The sequence below is a fragment of the Solea senegalensis genome, linkage group LG20 (assembly GCF_019176455.1).
Source record: "Solea senegalensis isolate Sse05_10M linkage group LG20, IFAPA_SoseM_1, whole genome shotgun sequence".
Lineage (NCBI taxonomy): Eukaryota > Metazoa > Chordata > Actinopteri > Pleuronectiformes > Soleidae > Solea > Solea senegalensis.
This window is the reverse complement of record NC_058039.1, coordinates 4,405,365-4,422,682: the sequence shown is the minus strand read 5'-3', so window position 1 is coordinate 4,422,682 and position 17,318 is coordinate 4,405,365. Positions and strand designations below refer to the sequence as shown.

Sequence of the window (17,318 nt, the reverse complement as noted above, 5' to 3'; positions counted from 1 at the left end):
GATGATAATGGTATGTTTGAAAAGGAAAAGCACATGTGAATATGTTATCATATTAACAATGGCTCCTCTGTTCAGTTCATGGAAGTCAGGACAGAGTTTCACTGAACCAGCATGCACCCCCAAACCGAGGAAGCTGAATGGAACTCAGCCATCATTCACCCTGATTATTTACACCTGTGGTTTTCAAAATGGCTGCTGTGCCAAAGACCCATTCTAACAACAACAATTGATCATTTTCATTAGTAATAATAATTATATTGTATTGTTTTGTTGTTTTTTAAGTCCTAACAGAATGCAAACCTCTGTCTAGACTACATAGTTTTCACAGTGTTAATCTGGATCAAGATCTGAATTTTGACCTAACTACACTTATATTTTTTTATTCCTGTATGAGATACAATTAAAAAAGAATATATATTTTACAAAGAAATATTATCTTGCATGGTAAACTATAGTTTCTATACACTCCCGATAACAGTAATAATGATAAACATCTACATATAGACACACTATCATAAAACACAAAGAAAGGTATATTGTGGAATATAACTGTAATGTAATTGAATGTATAATATGGCAATGTAGGGTGATAAAACTCAGCAACACAATCTGTGACAAACACCTTATATCAAAGAATGTTTTGTGTCTTTTTTGTCGTCTTTTTACTGAGCTGTGTGTGACTTCCAGACGTTTTCAGAAGGAGAAGTTGTGGTGTGGGGTGTCTCACACAGTTTCAGGCTGATAATCTTCATGAATGTAGGCTTTACTGCCAGAATATTGCATTAGCCTGAATGAGTCGTGTGTGTATTGTGTGATAAAATGGAAAATGCATTGTTGTTGAATTTGTTGCATTTTTTCATGTTGTGCATCTCGGGTCATTTTTAACTGCTGCCAATAACATTACCAATGGCCCTCTATTGTATTTCCTCAGTAAATCACACCCTCTTTCCATAAACAACATAATCACACAGGCTGTTTGTTGTCATGTCAGACATTTGCCACCAGAGGGTGCTATTTAAAAACCAGTGCTGTAGGTTTATAGTACATGGTGAAGTAAGTGTGGGTTTTCTCGTTCTTACAAAAGATGCCATCTAAACCACTGTCCACACAGATCTGCGTATTTCTCTGCTGGAAACAGAATGATGCCCAGTGATGTAATCTTAGGTTTTAAACTAGCTTTAATTGTGCACTGACTTTCAAGTTATATTCATTCTTTGTTGTAAATAATGGGTTTATCTAACTCTAACTTTCTATTTTTCTATATTTCTGGTGTTGTTTAAACTTTAATAAACCTGCTGATTCTGATTTTATATAAAACACAGCCAGTTTTCAAGTACATCATAGTACAAACCACAAAGGCATTTGTGTGCTGTGGAGAGCAGGTGTAAACAGAGCAGAAAAGTACAGTGGATGTAGCCTCAGCCATCATTGATTTGTTTATTTACACCTATTTTTTTTCACCTGACAAAATGTCTTCCATGAAGCAGTGCAGTACTGCAGTAAGCTATGATTTTTTTTCTCAATTGAATATAAGCCTAAATTAACATTGTATACTAAATGCAACTAAAGTGCAAGTGCTCCTAAGATGCCTATAAAAAATGTTCACATACAACATTTCACTTACACAATACAAATTGTAGAATACATGCATACTGCACAGTCAGTGCAGTAAGTAAGTAAGTAGTAGAAAATGTCCTTGGGTTGTCTATCATTGTGTATTTTGGATGAGAGAGTGGGTGTCCCTGGAGGACTTGTACGTGATTTTATTGACCTATATCGCCTCCATGAGGGCAAAAATGGTGATAACCGGGGTGAGAAGAGTCTTAGAGGATTGTTTTTTTGTTTTGCTCTCTATTGCAGAGAGTTTGAATGCCACCAGCAGTCTCTCACGAAGATTGTTCTTCATCAGGAGTCAGAGGAAGTGCAGGCGCTGCTGTGGTCTTTGTGGACCAGGAGAGGTTCTCCACTTTGTGGGTTCCCAGGAATTGAAAGCTGTGCACTTTCCTGAAGTCCAGAACAGGTTCTTTTGTTTTCTTTGTTGTGTGACAAGTTGTTTGCAGAGCACCATAGTGTCAGGTTCTGGACCTGCAGACTCATCAGTACCTGAGATGAGTCCAACCACTGTTGTGTCATCTGTGCAGGACAGTCGTGGACTCAGCCGGTGCTGAGCGTGACGAAGAAGGAGAAGTGGGGGTGGAGCTTGAGCTAGACGGTCCATAATCCAGTTGCAGAGTTGATTGTGGAGGAGCGACTATATCTGGTATAATGTCATTAAGGCAGAACTGTTATTAACAAAGAGCATCCATTGTAGATCTTTCTGCTTTCAAGGTGCTCCAGTGCTGCGTGGAGCGCTATAGTGATGGTATCCTCCATGGACCTGTTCACCCTGCATGCAATTTGATAGGGGGTCAAAGGTGATGGAAGGGCTGGCCTAAATGCCTCAGAAGCATATTTAAGACCGGGTATGACACATTGAAGATGTCTGTAAATACAGCAGCAAGTTCAAAATCCCAGGTTTTGAGTGTTTTTCAAGAACTTCGAGGAACAGCTTTCCTTCATTTCACTGATATGAACGCTGTCTCACATCATGAGTGTCTGCAGCAGGGAGGAGAGGTGTATGTAGGTGAATTTTTTACTTCGAAAAAGGCAAAGAAATGTTGTCCAGTGGTGGAGATGCTGCCTTTAAAGTTTGTCATTTGCTCTTTATTAATGTTAAATAACTCTGTGTTATTTTCCATGAAGTGCTCCTCAATTTTTTAGTGTAGACTTCTTTAGTCATCCATGGTGTCTGCTTTGCAGCTTGCAATGTAGAGCAGAAGAGTCTGTGCTTCCACATCCTGTTGTTCAAACAGGTCCCATTTAGTAATTTAGCAAAACAATCTTGTAGTTATAGTTTTTATGGTGGGCTTTATTTTCCTCCCGAGGGGCGAGGGCTGGGACAAGGGGCAGAGATGCATACGGGATATTCCTACGGATGTTTGTTTACTTTGTTGTACAGGTGGCTAAGAGCTGTGCTAATATTATGTAATCACTATACTGCTAATATTACATAGCAATCACTATTGACAGCTCTCTTTGACAAACTGATATTATGTCATGTCAGTGTCATCCTCAAGTTTTATGAAATTAAACAAATTATTTTCACAAATTCAATACCTTATTTAAGTCTGATCTCTTAATAAACACACAAGACGGAGTTAATATTGTTTGAAAATATCAAAAGACATTTCCCATTATATCTATCTGGAAATGAACAGTACATTTTATAATCTCTATTAAACCTGCAAACATATTTACTCTACTTGGAATTTTCCTATGACAAGATGGACACAAAATGTGGGAAATCTCAAAAGCACTTTATAGTGAATTTGAAATGTTCTATCTTAACTGCAACCAAAATGGGTTTGTTGTGACCCCCTTGGTTCCTACAATATGTGAAACAGACCATTTTTTTAAACAATAAACTATGAAGTATATATTTTTATAACGTGATACTGATCCGTTTTTATTATTGTGACAGAATCAACATGACGAATTGGCACCAAGAAAAGCTCACGGGTTAGATTCTACATGTTGTTTCTCTCTCAATGAAAACATGGACCCTCTGGGAGCCTCATGTTTTGTCCACTTAGTTAAATGAAGATGACTCAGTTTTGACAGCGCAGCATTAATCAACTTTCCCACGCTTCCGCCTAGTCCAAGCTAATCTCATTTAGTAATTTGCTGCAGATGTTCTTTCCACTATCAATGATTTATAATGAAGACAATGATCCTGTGCTGCTCGAGACGATCCTGAAACAACAACACGACACATTTACATAAGAAGAATCAATGCCTTCGCCGCACGTTTATTTGTCAGAATGACAAATTTATTTGTCAGACTGTTGAAGTTGTGCCATCGTACCAGCCAGGTCAGCATAACACTCTCTGTTTACGTCTGATGTGTGTGGTTGCATCTGCAGTTGGTTTGATCTCTGACCCCAGTGACCCACCACCCAGCCTGGCCCACCAGGAATCGACCCCATCGTCCTGATTAGCCATTCAGGGTCAGGTTGGCATCCATAATGTTGCATTAATTCCCTCCCTCTTTTCTTCCCTTTGCCTCCCCCGTCTCTTTTCATCTCCGATTCTGCATCAGTCCTCTTTCGCCGTCTTTGGCATTTTACGACAGTTTTAATGTTTTCGGGCGGCTCGTCACTGGGTATCTGACACTCAAACAGCCGCGGGTAGGTGTGCTCAAACCCTTTGTTCAGGTCCTTCACATTTGGTCCCGTGACTACGATCGCGCCAGTTGAGTACACTTGCAAAGTTGCTTTGGGATTTTTGATCTTGTATATCGCAGCAGGGAAGAGCTCTGGCTCATAAGTGGCAAAGGGCTTATTTTCCATAGTGAAGCGTATGAGGTTGATTCTGAAAGGCACAGAGGACACCGCCAGCACATTCACAACCCTAAAGCCTGAAAACGTCACCTTGAAGCCGAGTTTTTGCAGACAGCGCGCTACCCTGCGAGCACCCATTTTTGCCTCTGCCTCACTCTTGGCTCCAGCACAGACTACACCACCTGAGGATGAAATTGTGGCTGTTATCAGGGGCTTACGGAGTTTCATGACCACTTTTCCTCCTTTAGGCTGATGGATGACATTGCGTCCCCTCAGTGCAATAGTGTGTAGGTCAAGGTGGCACCCAGTCTTGAAGGTTGACACCACATTGGCAATTGTGATATTGTTATCATTACTAGCATCATTATCATTATTACTAGTATTATTATTGCTGGGGTCCATGAGGAAGTTTGTGTTTTCTCTATAAAGTGAAGAAGAGTTTCTTGACAGTTTCTCTTCGTTCAACAGAACATTTTATAAACATTATCGAGTACTTTCTTTGATCTTTTGATCCCTTTCAAACTTAATGGCGTCTCGGTGACGCGACGTGGCGAAAGCCAATCAGCGTTGACGTATTCCACTCTAACGTCTTGGCGTCACTTCCGGATTTGGCGTGCCGACGCTGTGCGAAATGTCGGACAGTAAAACACTTTTATTTAGCGTTCCTGTGTATTTGTACAAGTGCGAAACGAAGTTTATTTACAGAGACACGATAATGAAGGACCTGACAACAACTGTGTCCCAATTCAGGCGCTGCGTCCTCCCGTAAACTGAGGAGTTTGCCTCCGTCCAGCGAACGTCACGTCGTTGTTGAATGTTTACGGCATATTTCATGCTCATAAACTAGCTTAAACCCGTGCTAAATACTTGTTTTCTGTCATCGCAAATTAAATATTGTGAATATTATGTTTCCACTGCTCAGATATGTCTATTTCAGAAAGAGATAGTGTGTCGTAACCTATTTGAAAACACTTTTGATTTGTAAATGCAGTTTCATCACATCATTTTACTTGCTGACTCAGTGAATATGACAGACTTTGTCAACTATTTTGATAATAGATATTGTTTTTGCTTGGTTTTTTTTTATAAATAATTTTAAAAAAAGCTTTCTCATGTTTTCAGCTTCTAAAATGCGAATATTTTCTGGTTTCTTGCTCCATTTGACAAAGAAATCATTACAACAATTGACATTTTATGCACCAAACAAACACTCAATTAACAGAGAAAATAACAGATTAAATGATTTTATTTTGAAAATAAACAGCTCTAATCTGCAGCATAATAACATAAAATCAACAGTGGGCTACAGTGATTTATCTATTTATTCATGTCATATAAAATGTTGACACAATACAATTTCATTTCTAACATGCAGACACATTTAGTCATGAATTATTAGTCTGTTTTACCTTTCTGTGATTGAATCTTTAAATGTCCACAGTCAATGACAGTAGCCTAGTTTGTCTATTCATGACTTTGGTTTTCACGCGAGTAATGTGTGCAAGAATGAGGAAGAGTTTTCACATGTAAGGAGAGGAACGAAAGGACGTGAAGGAGGGTAGATGATGGAAGGAGAAACAAGAAGAATCCAGAAGGAAGAATAGTTAAGACAGTATCAAAACATTATGGATAGTAACTGCCACTAAACACCACTATCAACCAACCAACATCTTGATATATTAATGCATTAAAGAGGTATAAAATGCATACACTTACTTAAAAGAAAGATTGTTTATAATTAAGACATTCAAAATCAATGCAGCTGCAGTGTAAACAAGCTGACGGCACATTCTCACAAGGTGAACAAATCAGCCAATAAAACCAGAATAAAACTATTTAACTTTGTGAAACAGCAGGTCACAGATACAGAGGAGCAAGAAGGGAGGGTCAAAGTTTAGTGTTCTTTTCATAGTTTCAAAATAAAAATGCCATAAAATAAGAAGTGTGCAGGTCTAGCTCTAACTCTTTTAATGTTTTTGAGGTTTTCCGTGGAGCCGGTGCAGGTGGCGTCCAATCTGATTATGTATACATGATGATGGGGTGGAGCCTGAATTCAGGGTGGGTGACATCTACGTCGTCGTTGTTTTTGTCCGCTGTCGGGATAATTCTGTTACGCAGCAGAGGTGGTTACAAGAACAACTGAGGATTTCCCTCCTTTATTGAACTTCTAGGTAAGTTTTTCTTTTTGTGCATTTAAATGTTTGATGGAATTCAGAATATAGAGTTAACTGTGAGCTCTTGTCTGATAAATCTCTAGGAGTTTTATTTTTATTTAAATAAAACAATTACACTGCTTATAAGTGTAAATAAAGGCATTCAACTGATTTGTGCTTACATTTCATTATGAAATATAGCAACCAATTATTTCATCACCTTTTCTATATGAACATTTTTTGAAAAACAACTCATACATAGAGTTATTCAGTTGTTGCCTTTCTTGCATATAACAAAGTTATACATGTGCATGGCACAGTGGGTGCTTGTTATTTGACTTAAAACATATAAAAAAAAAATCAATTAGAAATTATTTAGAAATGAAATTAATAGAATTATAAAAGGTTCTTATGCAAAAATGTTTTCTGTGCGTCATCTTCCTATTCTTAAATATCTTAACATGCGCTTCCAAATGTTGTGGATGTAATCTCCAAATCTGTTTTATTCGACATCGAAATCTACTTTTCAAACTCTTGATATCTGTGCAGATTATTAGAAATGAGAGTAGATGATGGTGAAATCAGCTGAATCAACACGTGTATTTATATCCACAGAGAAATCTGTTTCTTCGAGATGCAAATTAGATTATCTTACTCTGTGGGTAACACTTAAGCATAATTTGTTTATCTGACAAGACTAATCCACTTATTTGCCCATAAACTGTGGCGGCTATTATGTAATAATAATTTCCTCTTTCCTTTCAGGGACAGATGACTGTCAGCTAATCGACAGACGCCCAGAATTTAACGTTTTTCATTTGTTGTTGGCACAAGGGGAAGAAGAGGAGAGACATCTTGACCAGAACGTGTACGACCTCAGCAGTTTGGTTGCCAAGATGTCAAACAATGACTTCAAGAGACTTGAGTTCTTCAAAGACATATTGAGTGGTTGCCCTTCGTGTAACTACTCCCAACTGATTTTCCACAACACAAGCGAGGACAGTGGGCTGGAGGTTCTCGATGATGGATCCCCGTGGCTGCGAGTGCTCATCTCTGTGGTGTACTTTGTTGTGGCTATAGCAGGAGTGTTGGGGAACTTGTTAGTGATGTTCTTGCTCTATTCTACTCGCACCATCACCACGGGCACCATCAATTTCTTTGTGTTCAACTTAGCTCTGGCCCACTTGCTCTTCTCCATGGCGTTGCCGTTTTGGGCCGTGGACATTGCGCTGGACTACAGCTGGCCTTTTAGTTTGACCACGTGCAAGGCCGTGTCCTTACTCACTGGACTCAATGTGTTTGCAAGCTGCTTTTTCCTCACGGCTATGAGTTTGACGCGGTACTGCTATGTGGCAACCGCCCTCAAACCCGGTGCGTCCCTGTGCAGCAGGGCATGCACTTCACCTGTTGCCACAGCTTTTATCTGGGCCGCTGCTCTCGTGGCGGCGGCTCCCCGAGCTGTGTTTGCAGACCTGAGCCTCGTGGGCAGCGGCAATGACACAGCGTGCCTGCTCCGTTTCCCAGATGGCACGGCCTGGCTTGGAATAAACCAGCTCCTGCGCATGGTGCTGGGATTCCTGCTGCCCTACACCATCATAATCCTCTCATACCTGCTTCTGCTGCGCTTCCTCTGCCGCCACAAACTGAAAGGCAACAACTCTCGTCGAAAGGCTGACATTTCGAAGTCGGTGGCGGTGGTGGTGCTTTCGTTCTGCGCCTGCTGGTTCCCCTACAATGTGCTCACGCTGTGGGGTGTCCTCATCCAGCTCGACATCGTTGATATCAGCACGTCTTTCTACTCGGCTCAAACTTACTTCTTCCCTCTGGCCAACTGCTTGGCTTTCACCAGCAGCTGCTTCAACCCCGTCATCTACTGCCTGGTCAGGAAAGAATACCGCGTGGCTCTCCATAATGTGCTCGTCAAGTTGAGTCTGGCTATTATGCCCAAAATGCCCTACTGCATCGACGCCAAACAGGGGTCGGCACAATCTGGGCAACTGGCCATTCCTCTCAACAACATGCACAGCCGGTCAACCCAATCTGACACCAAGAGATACGCAGCGCTGTCAGCACTTCCCACTGCACTGTCCACTCTGTAAAGACCACAACACCTGGACGTCACTGATGTTCACGTTCGATTTAGTTTGTGAGAGTTTCCATTGTGCGCTTTAAAGAAAAGGCTCAGCTACCACCTGAGCTTCTGTCGAGTCTTGTGATGAACAGCTTTTCGCAGATTGTGGCATGATTAATAATGTGTTCACTAATTCACCACAAATGTCATCTCTGCACGAGGCCCGGCCCGCTGCTTTTCCTCCTCCTCCTCCTCCTCCTCCTCCTCCATAGTATCGTGAGTGGTGTCAAAATAGAAGCTTTCAACAGGAGTTTGTTATCGTGTACCTCTCATACAGTATATACGGTACATATTTCCACCGCAGTTTCAAACAACTCGTATTTTAGCGCACTGAACGTCTGAAATGTGTTTGTCTGGCATGAAAACAACATTTTTGTAATGCGTTTGGTTATAGAACTAAATGAATAAATTTGTTTTAAAACCTACAGTTTCTTCCTTGTTTTGTTGTTTTTGTTGTCTGCTTCATACGATGCTGTGTGTGCGTTATTGTATGTAAAATGTAGAGAATAGGGACATTTTAAAGGGCTTTTCCAGGGTTAAGACCTGGTTTTAGGTTTAGTGTGGGGGACTTGAATTAGACTTCAGTAAACTTATGGAATATCTCAAATATTGAGGGGTTAATGTTACGTTACAATTTGTTTTTGAAACACAGAAAACGTTGGATGTCTGCTTTTGAGGCCTTACGTACAAACCTGGCAACCGAGTGACAGCAACACCACCACGTGACACTTCAAATCCCACAAAGGAAGGTAAGACAGGAAGTCGTAGTTAATGTCTTGGTCAAAGTGTGCAAAACATGCTGTTTTGCCTGATACTTAGAATTTATTTACACAGTTTAATATAGGCCCAATGTCAGTATTTTTTGTAATTTTACGCTCTGTATTTTTATTTATTTTCATTTTTATTGATGTAAATTGTATGTGTGTGTGTATAATTTAGGACAAGGTGACAAATATTTAAACTTTGCTGTGTTAGACTCTACTAGTTGTGTATAACATATTATATTATGTCATAAAAATGCTCGCCTATATAATTATTCATCAACATATTTTATATTGCTCACATAAATGTGCAGTGTATGTAAACGGCATACTCCAAATATCAGATTTTGAGTTGAAAAGTGATACACACTGCATGGTTGCCTATAGTTTTACCACCAACATTGACAGATAAGCGTAGCATCAAGAGTCTGTTCTTCCTTTTCACCACAAGATGGTGGTGATGTTTAATTTTTCCAAAGTGATGGCGGCGTCTAAACTGATCCCACACTGTCACACTCAGTATCTGAAGAGATTCTGGTGGGTACTGGTGCAGTTAAACACTTAAGCACAGGCAGAAATACATTAAAAGCACGTGGAGTAGTGACCTAAGGAGTGTGTGAGCTGTGAAAATAGACTCATCTTTACGAAAAAAGGACCTGTGATGTAAGAGGACGACGGCGTGCGATTGACACTGACAGTTGACCGAAGTAGAACAGTGACGGTGGATTCTGACTCGATTCTCTGAATTCTGTATAGGAGGAGGAGACGTGGTCTCGTGCAGCAGCAGAAGGTGTTAAAATGAACAGAACTTGCTGTCGAAATACAGCACAGAGCTTAACTATCACTGCAGATATTAATATTTGATATTACAGCTGCCGCGAGAGCCACAGATGTGTCTCAGGAGAGGTCTACCCTGAGCTGGGATGCTGGATTGAGGCTACGGCAGACATGTGCCTGAAGTGCACCTGCCAGGGACACAGAAAAGTGTTCTCCCACCTCTTCAGCTCTCAGTAAATCTGATATTAAATATCACATTTCACTTGAGTGCATATTTGAATGCCTTTAAGCACACTGATTAAAGTCTGCACTGACCAGCTGAAGTGTGGCCTCTTTAGTTTTACTCGGGAGGCTGTTACTGCTCGTCCCTTACTGCATAGTTTATATTAAAACTGCAAACCTACTTACAGACAGGGATTTAGAGTCACAAGAAGGCACCAAATAAGACTTTGCAAAGCGAAATGGAACCTCACCCAACTTCATTTCCACTAATATGGCTCTGTTCATAATGTTAAGCAGCTCCTCAGAGAAATATCTGGTCCTTCAGCTCCTAAACACTCTGCTGTGAGCTGAGCACGGCTGGTGTTAAATGGCTTTATCGAAGCCATTTTTGGAGATTAAATCAAAACTCTAGAGCTAAATTAAGTGGAGCTTAATAGAATGCTACATCTACAATTTTCCAAGACATACTGTATATAAAACATAAACTATAATAACATTTTCTAAATGAAATGTACACAGGTTATATGCATACAATTATAAGCCATGGAATAGTATTGATAGCGTATATGTGTTCAGGGTCTGTCTGTTGTGTGTTTCGAGTAATGATGTTGACAAATGATGATGTCGCCAAAACGCCGATGGTTGCCGTGGCCACGCCTTTTAAAATCAGCAAAACCTTTTGACCACTTTTCGCCTTTGATGTGTCTTGTACAAATACAAGTGCGTTTTTTTGTGTCGGTACGACAAACGCACTCAGACGAGTTACGTAGGGGTGCAAATCAGCAAAAACTATGCTAAAATTCGTTATAGGGCACTTCCTGTTTCATGGAGACTGGTCGAAACTCGCCCAAACGCCGATGGTTGTCGTGGCCACGCCCCTTTTGAATCCGCAAAACCTTTCGATGACTTTTACCCTTTAATATGTCTAGTGTTTTTAATGTCGGTACGACAAACGTAGGCTCATTTACGTTGGGTGCAAATGGCCAAAATGGCCGGCGAAATTCAAAATGGCCAACTTTCAATTTCAACCATTTCAGCTAAACTTGCTCATGTGGCTCCTTGAAATGAAGAATCTCCAGTGAGGGATTAATTAATTTATTGAAATCACTCGGAAAAATCACCTGAAAAATGAATACATTCCCTTTGTTCAAAACAAAACAAATCATACCGATCAAGTACACTAATAATAATAATAATAATCATTACAAGCGCAATCATACCTACAATAACTACTATTGTAAATAAAACAACCAACATTAAACATCCACCGTACAACACCAGGGGACGGGAGGGTATGGCTTATCCATGGGGCATGGCTTATTTCAAAAGAAATGTCAAGTAAATAATGGTTGTACATCCAGTATGCCAGATTCAAGTCAGAACCGCCATCATCCATATATTTGTCACACAGTAGATCAATTGTGCAGAATAATAGCTGCCAAGAAAAATACTTTAATTCCAAAATGCTATACATCCATTTTTATAAACGTAAATATGTCGATGTCAATTATCTTTTCTTTTTTTTTTTTCAAAATATACAAGATCTCACATTTTATTTAAATATTTCCTGCTTTAGCTGCAGTTCTTCTTCTTCTCTCTGGTTAAATAAATGTTCATACATCCTCTAAACTGTCACGGTTCTGTAAACATAACGCATTTTCCTCTACAGTGACTTTAATATTTAAGTTTTTATTGATCGCATATTTGTCATATCAACCAAGAAAATGAAAAAGTCTTGGTTTGCTTTGTTTTTAATGCAAATGATAAAAATATAAGTTTTAATTGTACGAGGGAATCGCCAAAATAAAAGCAGAACAGGTTCCTTCCAGCACAAATCCTCCATTCCAAAATACTACTTTTTAAAAGTGTGTTGTTAGTTTTGATGCTCACTTGCCAAAGATTGTGTCAAAACTATTGTGCATTTGGCATGAATGATATTACATAAGACTTCTGTGTTCCGTCAAACACCTGAGAGTTGATCTCGTCCTGTGAAGTCAATGGTAACGGCACTTAAATGCGATCGTAAACGGGACAAATTTCAGAAATGGCCTCGTGATAAAAGGAACAAAGCAGGCAAAAAAAAATGAAACCCCAAACTGTGCATGTGCTTATGAACAACTGTTCTTTTTAAATAACCAAGCAAAACAAAGTATCCTCTCAGGTTGTGGGGTGGGGGGGTAAAGAATACGGAGAAGATGAGGGCACGGTTTCAGAGGTAGCACACTGTACCACTGCAGCTAATACAGAGAACTTTCAATTATATATGAGTATAACATATTTAACATAGATTTTTTTTTTTTCATTAAAGTCTTTAAAAAAGAAACAACAACATTTTTCTCACTTTATGGATTGCAGTTTCTCATAAAAAGAAAACAGTAGTGCTTTCGTAACATCTCAAAATACTGTATTGCAATGCAGGCCGGAAAATAAATAAAGGACATGTTATTTCAAAAAGAAGATTTCAAACTTAAAACTGCAATCCAGTATTGTTTAAAAGCACCATTGCTGTTTTGGCTTCACAACACATGCGAGATGTTTAAAGAATTCGTCTGGGTGTAATTTCATCTAGAACAGAAGTGTGGGAAATGATTCAAACTCTCACTCCATGAACGCAGTCACATCCTGGCACTGTAGTCTCTGGATTGCAGCATTAAGAGATTAGAATATATATATGTATATGTATATATATATAAGAATCGGTGTTTAGCACACGCACTTCAAACATGCCCAAAAGGCCTACCCTTGATTTGAATACACTTTACATAGAAGAATAGATATACAGTGAGCTATTTTATACACTTCTGGTAACATAAACATAGAATTAATCCTGTATCATTTATATCTATCGTGAAAGAAAACGTCGTCTTAAAGGCAGGAGGTTAAGATAAATGATATCAACCATGGAATTTCCTTATATAAATGGTCATGACGAACATACAGAGTTAACCAACACACTGCTTATTAATTCATCACCTGACTACAAAAAAAGGGGACGTTTAATATACAAAGTTTACAAGTTTGTGTCGGCATTGTTATTTCAGGGCCTTGTGGCACAGACTGTAAGGCAGTCAAGTCCTATATGCACATATACTACATGTCCCTGTGAGGAAACTCTTTACTGTTTTCACCGTCTCGTCTCTTTTCTTTGTTCGTCTGATTCCGGTCATGTTGTATAATGCAAAAGGCTGAGTATATATATATATATGTGTGTGTGTGTGTGCCGCCCTCTTCTGAGAAAAGAAACGGAAGAGTCAGCAAGTTGGATTTAAAAAAACAAAGAGAAAAGAAACGGCAGATGCCTTTCCGATAAGAAAGCCACGTCAAATTATTTTTGTACACAAGAATATGTGGCGGCGGACTGAAGTCGTCCTCGCGGTTTGAAAAGAAGCACATGCAGAGCTGTTGCACACCGAGAAACTAACACAACAGATGAGAGTAAGTCACTACTTTGATTATAATGTGTTCTCCAGTCGCGCGCCGTGTTTAGAACCATCAATATTAAGATGCTATAACTATAGAGCACTTCCATAAACCGGTGCTGTAAAAAAATAACACAAATGTGAAGAACGGAAAAGCCAAATGTGGAGAGTTTAAGAGGCAAAGGGTTTGGATTTGATCACTTTTTCAGGTTGAATTTATGTTTTTTTTTTTTTTTGAGGCTTTGTTAGTTCATTCTGGTTTTAAAGCAACGTTCTGTGACTATTGATCCATGAATCAAGATAATTAATAGTAAAAACCCTGTGGATTGATGGATATTCAAATACACATCACATTTCCAATGACGCTTTTCAATCACTTAAAATAGATAAAAACTATGAACGTTTTCACATTATTCTCCTTGATTATATTGTTTATGAAGCATTTTGCATTTGTGATCATCACTATTATCATTATTATTATTATTATTATTATTATTAAAAGGCGAACAATTTCATCTCAGATTTCATTATTCATAAAAAAATAGTAGCTTTTTCGGTAACATTTCGTCTACAAAGTGAAAGGATTACAGAATTTTGCGGACCTGGTTTGACACTGTGGCCTACGAGAGGATTTAGATTGTATTTAAAGCAGTTACACGTTGATTGTAGGAGTCGTTTTGGCATCTATTCAGGTAGGATGGCTGTTGTGTAAAGAATGCGAAAGACGTTTGAAAGTCACGACGAGCACCTCAGCGACGGTGGGGGGGGAGGATGTGTTTGCAGCGTTTATCTCAATCGAATCGTATCATATACAGTCGGTCTTTGCATCTGAGGGTTCGTAGAGACGTGCGGTCGTTTAAAAACGTGCCGCTCGTCACACCGTGAAGGGAGATATTGTGCTTGTCAAAGCCTGGTCTACATTCTGTGTGCAGCCACTACAGTTAGAGGCGAGTGTGCTGCCTGCGTGTAGCAGGGAAAAAAGAATCAAAGATTTATGCTCACACGTGTATTCGGACCCCATTTGATCAAATCAAGAAACAAAAAGAAAAGAAAACTGGGGTCGATATTGCCGTAATTGTGGCATTGGCTTATATTTCAGTCAAACTTGTGCGGAACATTCACCTCACACATCGGTCTGCACGCTAAACTGATTGTCGTGTTCTGGTACAGGCAAAGTCTGAATATGTGCAAAAGTTTTTTTTAAGGATGTAGTGAGATGAAGCCTCCTGGTGTCCTGCTGGATCCACTGCAGAGCCTCGTCTTTGTGGGGTCTTTTTGTTTTGTTTGTTTTTGTTGTTGTTGTTGTTGTTGTTGGGGATCTGAGTCACATGACCATCACGAACTCTGGTCACTTTGGAAATCGCAGTCAGGATCCTGGGTGGCCCCCATAGCCCTGGTTGGAAAAAAAAAACAAAAACAAAAACAAGAAAGTTACAGTTGATTTTTTTTTTTTTTTAGCTGGGAGCTAAAGAGGAGGTACGGTGCCACTCATGTGTCTGTGGGAGAAAAAGCCGGTATGCAATTAGCTTAGCACAAACGCTGGAAACAGGATGGAAACAGTTAGCCTCTCTCGCTCTGAAATTGAATTTTAAAGGGGAGTGGGTGTGTGGGGCGGGTGGACTGTGATTTTTTTTTTTTCTTGGCTGAGAGTTTATTACCAGGCAACCAGCAGGAAGTCACTGCTCATGGCTAATTATAGTCCAGCACATAATAGTGCGTTCCAGTTGTAGTCGGAAGATGGAATTTGCGGGTTGAAGGAAGAGACACCGGCTAAAATCAGATTTCCTGCTCAGAAAATCACAGCGACCTCACACACCAACATAAACACTCAACTACTTATACTTCTGTCTTATTTGTTTCACATTAAAGGCCTTTGCACACCGGACTAAGTATTTCTAGCCCTTTAACACTTAAGCCTCAATGGCTGTCTGGAAGACTTTTTTTCTTTGCTTATTCTAACCATAAAAGTGCTTTTGCCCATTTTTAAGTAACTTAAGCAGAGTAACTTCAATACCTGACAGTTATTTACAATGTTACTGTTTTAGCAATTTAAAATTAAGAAAAACAAAAGGTTTTACTTTTAAAGAAAAACACCCACTGTAGTTGTACATGAACACTAGATTTTGTTAAATTTGAAATGTGAACAGTATAAAACATTTAAAATAACATTTGTTTGAGTCTTTGTCTCAATGTCCAAAAAAATTCCTCTCCTTTTCCTCTCTGGTGACTGAGATGCTGATTCTCCGGCTTCCTGCAATAGTGCAAGTGAAATAATAACCACACGTTGGCTTTGACGCAACTCTGATAACATAACTACTGTAATGCAAAGAGCGCTTGTGCAAACGTGTTTAAAGGGCTGGAATATGTGTCCAGTTTCGTGCTGTTGGTGATGACGTACACTCCAAACATTTAACACGGCGCTAGATCGCTTCATTTCGTCTGTTTCCCAAAACAAGAAAAAGCTATAAAACAATTACAAGACGTGTGTAGAGGGGTTGCCATGGAGCTTCAGTGGGATGTGTGTAGATCAAGCTTCAAAATAGTTTTCATCGATGTTCACGCTGAGCTGCTCTCTGCAGCAGCAGCAGCAGCAGCAGCAGCAGAGAAAACCCAAGCACACACGGGGAGAACATGCAAACTCCATGCAGAAGGCCCTTGTTCCGACCGGGTCTCGAACCTCCGGGTCTTCTCGCTGCAAAGGCAAGAGCGCTCACCGGCGTGCGTCATAATTCACATCCAAATTGTTCGCACATTTGTCCCATACAGGTCTTTGCAAAGCATCCGTGTGCAAAGACCATATAGTCCTGCTCAATTTTTATCCAATTTTTTTATCAATATTTTTTGAGATGTTGCTATGCTGTTTTTTTTTTTTGCGGAAAAATGACCACGTGAAGCGTCGTCACCGACTGCTATTGCTAACAGTAACTGGAGACGCCTCAACTGGAGCGTGGTCAACCCAGAGGGGACGTCGCTGCCATTTCCGACTGAAATCCAATGTCAATAAGCCCCGCAGTCATAATTTTCCAGTCTTTGTGCTAAGCTAACTCACAGGTAATGAAAAGGACTCTTCAGCTCTAAAGGAAAAACATATCCCGACACTTTGAAGTGAGCACAAATGAACGCTGTATTCAAAATCACGAGTGAGTGTCTCTCACGGTTGGGACTTTTACGACAGAGAGAAAGATTTGCAAACTAATCTTGTTTTGCCAATATTATAACATAAGACTTTCCCTTAACTCATTATTGTGTTAGTTTGCAGTGTTTGATCCACACAGCTCTTTCTTTCTTGACAGACCCGATGGAAAATCCCCATTCTTCAAAAAGCAATTTTTGTCTATGTGACCTTAACGCCAAGTGCTGCCAAGAACGTGACAGAGAATCACAAGGATAGCAAAGTTTCTTTTGAGTCATTTCAGCGCAAACATGACACACACACACACACACACACACTTCTCACCTGCGTCACACTCCAGCCC

At 39.8% G+C, this 17,318-nt stretch overlaps 3 protein-coding genes across 3 annotated transcripts in view; 1 reads left to right on the top strand and 2 right to left on the bottom strand.

The window, feature by feature from the left end:
- Positions 1-3,744: 3,744 nt before the first annotated feature.
- LOC122786799 (TATA box-binding protein-like 1) lies at positions 3,745-4,781 on the bottom strand. The gene is made up of 2 exons (XM_044053296.1): positions 4,167-4,781; positions 3,745-3,792 (listed from the first exon to the last, which is right to left on the bottom strand). The coding sequence occupies exons 1-2, from the start codon at positions 4,779-4,781 to the stop codon at positions 3,745-3,747; spliced, it is 663 nt and encodes a 220-aa protein (XP_043909231.1).
- Positions 4,782-5,658: 877 nt separating this feature from the next.
- LOC122786144 (relaxin-3 receptor 1-like) lies at positions 5,659-9,036 on the top strand. The gene is made up of 2 exons (XM_044052197.1): positions 5,659-6,550; positions 7,298-9,036. Exon 2 carries the CDS (start codon positions 7,429-7,431, stop codon positions 8,629-8,631), a length of 1,203 nt encoding a protein of 400 aa, XP_043908132.1. The 5' UTR covers positions 5,659-6,550; positions 7,298-7,428; the 3' UTR covers positions 8,632-9,036.
- Positions 9,037-12,749: 3,713 nt separating this feature from the next.
- LOC122786775 (ras/Rap GTPase-activating protein SynGAP-like) overlaps positions 12,750-17,318 on the bottom strand; it is a 39,907-nt gene continuing 35,338 nt past the window's right edge. Inside the window, exon 21 of the mRNA XM_044053250.1 lies at positions 12,750-15,235. Coding sequence (XP_043909185.1) covers positions 15,209-15,235 — 27 coding nt within the window. The 3' untranslated portion in view covers positions 12,750-15,208. The remainder of the gene's footprint in view (positions 15,236-17,318) is intronic.

Excerpts from the sequence above, each read along its gene's own strand:
- LOC122786799 (XM_044053296.1), bottom strand. The coding sequence starts at position 4,781 with ATGGACCCCAGCAATAATAATACTAGTAATAATGATAATGATGCTAGT. Across the intron at positions 3,793-4,166 it reads CCGAAAACATTAAAACTGTC|GATCGTCTCGAGCAGCACAG; the intron begins GTAAAATGCCAA and ends TTGTTGTTTCAG.
- LOC122786144 (XM_044052197.1), top strand. The coding sequence starts at position 7,429 with ATGTCAAACAATGACTTCAAGAGACTTGAGTTCTTCAAAGACATATTG.